The sequence below is a fragment of the Zootoca vivipara genome, chromosome 8, assembly GCF_965207765.1.
Source record: "Zootoca vivipara chromosome 8, rZooViv2.hap1.1, whole genome shotgun sequence".
NCBI lineage: Eukaryota > Metazoa > Chordata > Lepidosauria > Squamata > Lacertidae > Zootoca > Zootoca vivipara.
Window position 1 is genome coordinate 84,756,431 of NC_142591.1, and position 7,247 is coordinate 84,763,677.

At 46.2% G+C, this 7,247-nt stretch overlaps 1 protein-coding gene across 1 annotated transcript; it reads left to right on the top strand.

Moving 5' to 3' along the window:
* Window positions 1-1,079: 1,079 nt before the first annotated feature.
* Window positions 1,080-6,339, top strand: LOC118090556 (lymphocyte antigen 6E). Its single transcript, XM_035126421.3, has 3 exons — window positions 1,080-1,350; window positions 3,486-3,605; window positions 5,782-6,339. Exons 1-3 carry the CDS (start codon window positions 1,290-1,292, stop codon window positions 5,913-5,915), a joined length of 315 nt encoding a protein of 104 aa, XP_034982312.3. The 5' UTR covers window positions 1,080-1,289; the 3' UTR covers window positions 5,916-6,339.
* Window positions 6,340-7,247: the final 908 nt, after the last annotated feature.

Consider the following 7,247-nt stretch of genomic DNA (forward strand, 5'->3'; position numbering starts at 1 on the left):
TAATAATAATAATAATAATAATAATAATAATTTATACCCCGCCCATCTGGCTGGGTTTCCCCAACCACTCTGGGCGGCTTCCAACAGAATATTAAAATACAATAATCTATTAAACATGTAAAGCTTCCCTAAACAGGGCTGCCTTCAGATGTCTTCTAAAAATCTGGTAGCTGTTTTTCTCTTTGACATCTGATGGGAGGGCGTTCCACAGGGCGGGCACCACTACCGAGAAGGCCCTCTGCCTGGTTCCCTGTAACTTTGCTTCTCGCAACGAGGGAACCGACAGAAGGCACTCGGCGCTGGACCTCAGTGTCCGGGTAGAACAATGGGGGTGGAGATGCTCCTTCAGGTATACTGGACCGAGGCCGTTTAGGGCTTTAAAGGTCAGCACCAACACTTTGAATTGTGCTCGGAAACGTACTGGGAGCCAATGTACATCTCTCAGGACCGGTATTATGTGGTCTCGGCGGCCGCTCCCAGTCACTTTGGACAAACAAAGGAAACAGAGGTGTCTGCCTTTAATAACCTGACCCTGGCCATATTTACCTGGAAGTAACCCTCACTGGTTTCAGTGGAATTCCCTTCCAGGTAAAGATGCTAAGGACTCCATCCACAGGCATTTATCTCAAACAAAGCAGGAAAGGGTGTTTTGTTTTGTTGCAATGCACGCTTCTCACTTTCCTCCCCTGCAATAACAAAACACTTCTGCTTCTGATCTTAATCTTGTTTTGTCTTCTCCACCCCCACGTGAACACTAATTTTGGGAAAGGCAGGCTGGGGATGGCAGGCGGAATGTACCAATTTGACCCTACAAGGGCATGGCCTTGCTTGGGTTCCCATCAGAACATGCGCTTCCATTTACACGCACGCCAAAAACCGCCCCGGAAAGTGGTGGAGCAGGCGCGGAACGGGAGAATCCTCACCCACACATGCCCTGAAATGGAAAACCCATTGCGCGTGGCTCCCGCAGAAAGAATGTGGTTGGCCAAGGGCACGGTGGACATAGAAAGGTTGGGAACCATTGCGTCAAGGAGGAAACCCTACAAAATTCCGGAGTGGAGTCCCTAAGTTGGATAGTATTTTGCACGCCTCCTTCCCGTAACTCCTGAAGCCATGCTGGTGCCAAATGTATTTCTGGGCTTTCCTTTGGACCACACATTGGCAAATTTCTTCCAAACAGCTCACACCCTGTTGCATATAAGTGGGAATTCTAGAGCAGCCTCTGTCCCTTTATAAATAACCTCTCCTAAGGAGAACTTGATCGTTCAGAGTGAGCTGGAGCAACGACAATGAAGAAAGCGTCTTATCTTCTCTCCTTGTTGGGTGTGGTGATCGTCTGCGCACAGATAGGTAAGCTCTTCTCCTGCCCTCCTCCCTGATCCAAGCATGAGAGCAGAATGGCGCTTTGGGAAACCGAAGAGAGGCTGCCTGCTTTAATAGAATGACCCGGGCTGTTTTTGCAGGGAAATTAAGGCTGCTGGTTTCCATTCCAATTTTTTGGGGGGGGGGTGAGTCAATTTGCTTTGCATTTTAAGGAGAGCCTAGTTAATTTGCATTTCCCAAAACAAGAGGTGGGCCAGAACATAGCTGTCCTTCGAAATTCACCCTTCTCTGAATTTTGCAATGCCGTTCTCCAACCAAATAATCTGTTGCATACATTAAGGGGAAACAATGCACAGAAATGCAATATATGGAAACTTGCTGACAAAAATGCATACCTTCAAAATTGCATGCAAAAACATTAGGGGAAGTTCACACTTAAATGCTGAGGAAATCTTGCAAGGACATTTTTTAAGGCAAATTGGTGCCGAAATGTGGAGAGCTGGGGGAAAAAATTGCAACTGAAAGAAACCCAAATTCCCAAATCTATCCCTAGCTTCAGTGGGATTTACTTGCAACGGAGCATGCTAAATCCATAAAGGAAATCATGTTGGTATCCATTTCAAATTGGGTTAGTCCCGGTCTGTTTTGCTTATTCCTGAAAGTGCGGAGTGGAGGAGACAATGAAGCTGTCTTCACTGGAGGAGGACTGGCTGAGCCTCCGCAAGAATAAGCCAACATTTGATTGGCAACACCTCAAAGGTAGAAGGAGCTGCTGTTTGCTGTTTACTCAGCCAAGAATTTCTTGCATTGAGCTATCACAAATGCTGACCTGGTTTTGACTAACTGCTTTCACCAGGATCCAATTTCTTTGCAGTGTGCCTGGGAGGGCGTCAGCGCACCGTTTTGCAAGATGATGCCACCTACTGGCGCCACATTATATGAAACTGCTATAGAGTTTCAAAAGATGTTTGAGCTATGACAGGGGGCTGGGGGGGCTGGGGGGGGAGCACCCTGCTGGCTTTTAAAAAAATAAAAAAAATGCACCCGGCAAGGCCAGCCCTTTGTCATGGCTAAGGTGGAGATGTGGCAAGGCTACCTGTAGGGAGCATATAATCCTACCTGTATCTCATTCTGTATGCTTTATTCCATATTATACCTGCATCTCGCACTTTGTGTGATTTTCTTATTACTATTGTTGTTGTATCTTGTGAGAAATCATGTTACTGTGTATTTCGCTGCGCTTTGGAGCTAGATTAGCAAAACAAACATATTTAGCTTTGCAGAATGGTTAGGGAAGACACCGATCATGTCATAACTGCAATATGGTTTTGCTTGAACAGGATGTCTTAGTTGGGTGAAACAGGATGGTAAAGCAGGATGTCTGGAGCCAGGTGCTGGGCACTCAAGATGTCTAGAGACATGAGAGCTTTTGCTAGGTCTGCCAAAGGAAGATTTATTTTGCTTGCTAAACCATATCAGATGCCTAACACTGTAACTGGTATCTGAAGAAGTGTGCATGCACACGAAAGCTCATACCAAAATAAAAACTTAGTTGGTCTTTAAGGTGCTACTGAAGGAATTTTTTTATTTTACTTCGATCCAGACCAACACGGCTACCTACCTGTAACTGTAACTGGGGTAAAGTTTATAGGGGCGCCGAGTCGTTACAAAAAAAAGCAGAAGTGTTCCCTTTACTAGGACAAAGGACAAGGGAGGGGTGCTGGGGTTCTGTCCCACGCTTATTGGCTTAATATTTGACGCAATGTATGGATACGTAATATCTAAAGTTACTTATATAACTTGTAATCGGGGCTCAGCTTTTGGAAGGATCCTCTGAGCCTGTTGCTGCCAGCAATAAATCTACTTTCTATGAGAACCAAGGTTCCCTTTTACGTGCTACAGAGGTTGTTAAAAAGAAGCCAAAGGGGGGGGGGCACACCCTCAAAGCAGTTTACAAAAAAATATAATAAAACAATTAAATTATCAATATAAAAAAATTCCTTCAGTAGCACCTTAAAGACCAACTAAGTTTTTATTTTGGTATGAGCTTTCGTGTGTGTTGTTGTTTTCTAAAAGCTAAAAGCAAGTAATCAAAGTGACTGTGCTCTCCAGGAATTTCCTGCCCCCAAAGTTTTATCTCCCTCTCTCCCTTCGCTTTGCAGCTCATTCGATTATTTGTTTCACTTGCGAAAGACAGACCTCTAATTGGAAGTGCCTGGGAATGACTGTTTGCCCTGACCATGAAAAGAGATGTCTAACAATGGGAGATGCTGACAAAACGGGTGAGTCGTGCAATCAGCTGATTAGCTGCACATTTGAACAGATCTCAAGACTGATCTGCCCTCTTGAGCAAGCAAGCAAACAAAAACCCTACGAAAATTGCAAGCAATTCCCACATGCACAGATCCTGGGATGGATAGAGGGAGGACAGGGAAGCGGGTGGCGCTGTGGTCTAAACCGCTGAGCCTCTTGGGCTTGCAGATCGGAGGGTTGGCGGTTTGAATCCCCGCGACGGGGTGAGCTCCCGTTGCTCTGTCCCAGCTCCTGCCAACCTAGCAGTTTGAAAGCAAGTAGATGAGAAAGCAAGTACCACTGGGGCGGGAAGGTAAACGGCGTTTCTGTGCGCTCTGGTTTCCGTCACGGAGTCCCATTGCGCCAGAAGCGGTTTAGTCCTGCTGGCCACACGACCTGGAAAGCTGTCTGTGGACAAATGCTGGCTCCCTCGGCCTGAAAGCGAGATGAGCACTACAACCCCAAAGTCACCTTTGATTGGACTTAACCGTCCAGGGGTCCTTTACCTTTACCTAGAGGGAGGACACTTCTTCATGGAGGTAAGAACATAATGCCCTTCTAGTCCAGCATCCTGTTCTCACAGTGCTGACCAGATACCTGTGCGAAGCCTGAAAGCAGGATTTCAGCACAGGAGCCCCCTCCAGCAACTGGGATTCAGAAGATTTGCTGCCTCTGGCCTTCAAGGCAGACCCTCCAAGTGTCCCTATTTTCCAAGGACAGCTATGGATTTACAGAAGCTGTCCCAGTTTCTGATTTATTTATTTTTGAAATGTCAAAATGATTGCAAAATTAGTGAAATGTATAAACTTGAAAAGTACAAAATAAAAATACATAGTGAAAAGGAAAAAACAAACCAACAGATAGGCAGCATATTATTATTATCATTATCATTATTATTATCATTATCATTATCATCATCAGTGCTTTTTTCTTTAAAATGTTCAGGGGTATTCTAATTTTCCTACTCATATTGAAAAGCACCGATTATTATTATTATTATTATTATTATTATTATTATTATTATTATTGAATAGGACATCCCTATTTTCATCAGAGAAATGTTGGGGGGTATCTCAAGGTTCCTTTGGATTGCCAACTGACCAGAAATTGCATCTAGCTGATGCCTGTGTCTTCAAAAGTAGCTCCCCCTCCCCCTCCTCACTTGCCCCCGTACAGCAAGAGCAGCTGTTTCCCCCCCCCCACTATTGTCTGCTGAGCAAGCTGGGTTTTTTTTAATGCAGCGAGGCAGAGTCCTACCCCAAAGTTGATGGTCCGATGGCAGTGTTATACCGTCCAACATTTTCAGACCAAAACCAGGATGTGCGGCTTCCGGGACACACTCCTGGCAGAGTCACATGACCCAAGCCTCGGTCTCCCACGGACCCCTGACCATTAGGTCCAGTCGTGACCGACTCTGGGGTTGCGCGCTCATCTTGCATTATTGGCCGAGGGAGCCGGCGTATAGCTTCCAGGTCATGTGGCCAGCATGACAAAGCCGCTTCTGGCAAACCAGAGCAGCGCACGGAAACGCCGTTTACCTTCCCGCTGTAGCGGTTCCTATTTATCTACTTGCACTTTGACGTGCTTTCGAACTGCTAGGTTGGCAGGAGCTGGGACCAAGCAACGGGAGCTCACCCTGTCGCAGGGATTCGAACCGCCGACCTTCTGATCAGCAAGCCCTAGGCTCAGTGGTTTAACCACAGCGCCACCTGGGTCCCTAATAGATACCTACTAGGTCCATAAATTACCATATAGCATATATTCAACAACAACAACAAACAGTGGCAATTTGTTGTTGACAAAGGACAGCTGGACATCTAAAGGGCCCCATTACCTACAGTAGCTGAGGGCCTCATCAAACCAAAATCTGGCCCTGGCCACCCCACCCCACCCCCGATCCATGCTGCCCTCGGGACAAATCTTCATTACAACGGCAATTATTTATCTAGGATCATCAATGCACTTTTACAGACTAACATAGGCAGTCGAAAACTCAAATGAACTGCAACCAAAAAACCTAGGTCCCTGCTGCAAGGAGCTTACAAGCTAAGTTCTGGCAGTTGAGGAGACAGCAGAGAATGAATATGTCGGTATCTGTAGTTAGGCTTGAATTCTGCATTGAGCGAGGGCTTCATATGTGCTTTTTACTTTCCTTCCTGCCTCAAGGTGACGACACCAAGGTTCTCATCACCAAGAAGTGTGCCCAGGCATGTCCCACTGAAATCAACAATTCAAGCAGCGGACCCAAGTCTCTCTTCTGCTGCGAAAACAACTGGTGCAACCTGTGGCCCCCCAAATAAAAAGTGTCCGGTCCACGCTGAGTGGAAGGGCCAGTCTGGAAGGCCCTTGAAGGAAGCTGCTTTCTCTGAGCTCAGCTACTCTGTTCTGCAAAGAAAGTATAACGATCCATTTTGTGAAAGCATCTCCCTGCAACAATTGTTAACAGTTAGCAATTGCAATTATTAACCTACTACATTTTGTATCAACGAGTTTCAAATTTTGTTATATTTGCCCATGCAAAGTCTATGTCAGGGTCTCTGGCTGTTTTTGGACTACAATTCCCATCATCCCTGACCACTGGTCCTGCTAGCTAGGGATGATGGGAGTTGTAGTCCAGAAACAGCTGGACACCCAAGCTTGGGAAACCCTGGTGTATGTCTATAAGCGACCTGCTCTTACGCGGCAAGTCGTCAATCCATTGAATAAATGGAGCCGTGGATTGTGGATTCATGATGGTTTGTACTCAGTACACGGGTCTTTTCTTATAGCGAAAAATTCATCTAGCGAATCCCATAGGAATGCATTGACTTTTTCTTTAAAAAAAATGCCCATAGGAACGCATTAATTGAATTTCAATGCATTCCTATGGGAAACTGCGATTCGCCAGACGAATTTTTCGTAAAACGCATTCGTCTAACGAGGTAACCTCCGCTCAAAAAATCCTTTCGTTAAGCGGAAATTTCGTTAAGCAGGGCATTCGTTAAGCGAGGCACCACTGTAATGGTACCTGCCCGGGGGATTGGGGGAGTGTTATACATTGTTAAAGGAATTCTAAGGTCTTAAATATAGAATAAATGTTGATCACTGTAAAGCTTGTCCCGCTTTTGTTGTTCTCCCGTACAAAAGTGCCCCGGCAGATGGCAATCGTGAAACAACACTGGGGGGAGCACTGCAGAAAAAACAATAAAGCACAACAATGTGCAAATGGCCCAGTATAAACCCAGTATAAACTATTGCAGTAGTTTGTGGGTCATTGAGATGTTACAGAAAATATGGTATACCAACTGAAAAACCCCAGTCTGGAGGAGACGCTTCCCTACTTGTAAGGTAAAGGTAAAGGGACCCCTGACCATTAGGTCCAGTCGTGACCGACTCTGGGGTCGCGGCACTCATCTCACTCTGTTGGCAGAGGGAGCCGGTGTACAGCTTCCAGGTCATGTGGCCGGCATGACTAAGCCGCTTCTGGCAAACCAGAGCAGCTCACGGAAACGGCGTTTACCTTCCCGCTGTAGCGGTACCTATTTATCTACTTGCACTGATGTGCTTTTGAACTGCTAGATTGACAGGAGCTGGGACAGAGCAACGGGAGCTCACCCCGTCGCGGGGATTCGAACCGCCGACCTTCTGATCGG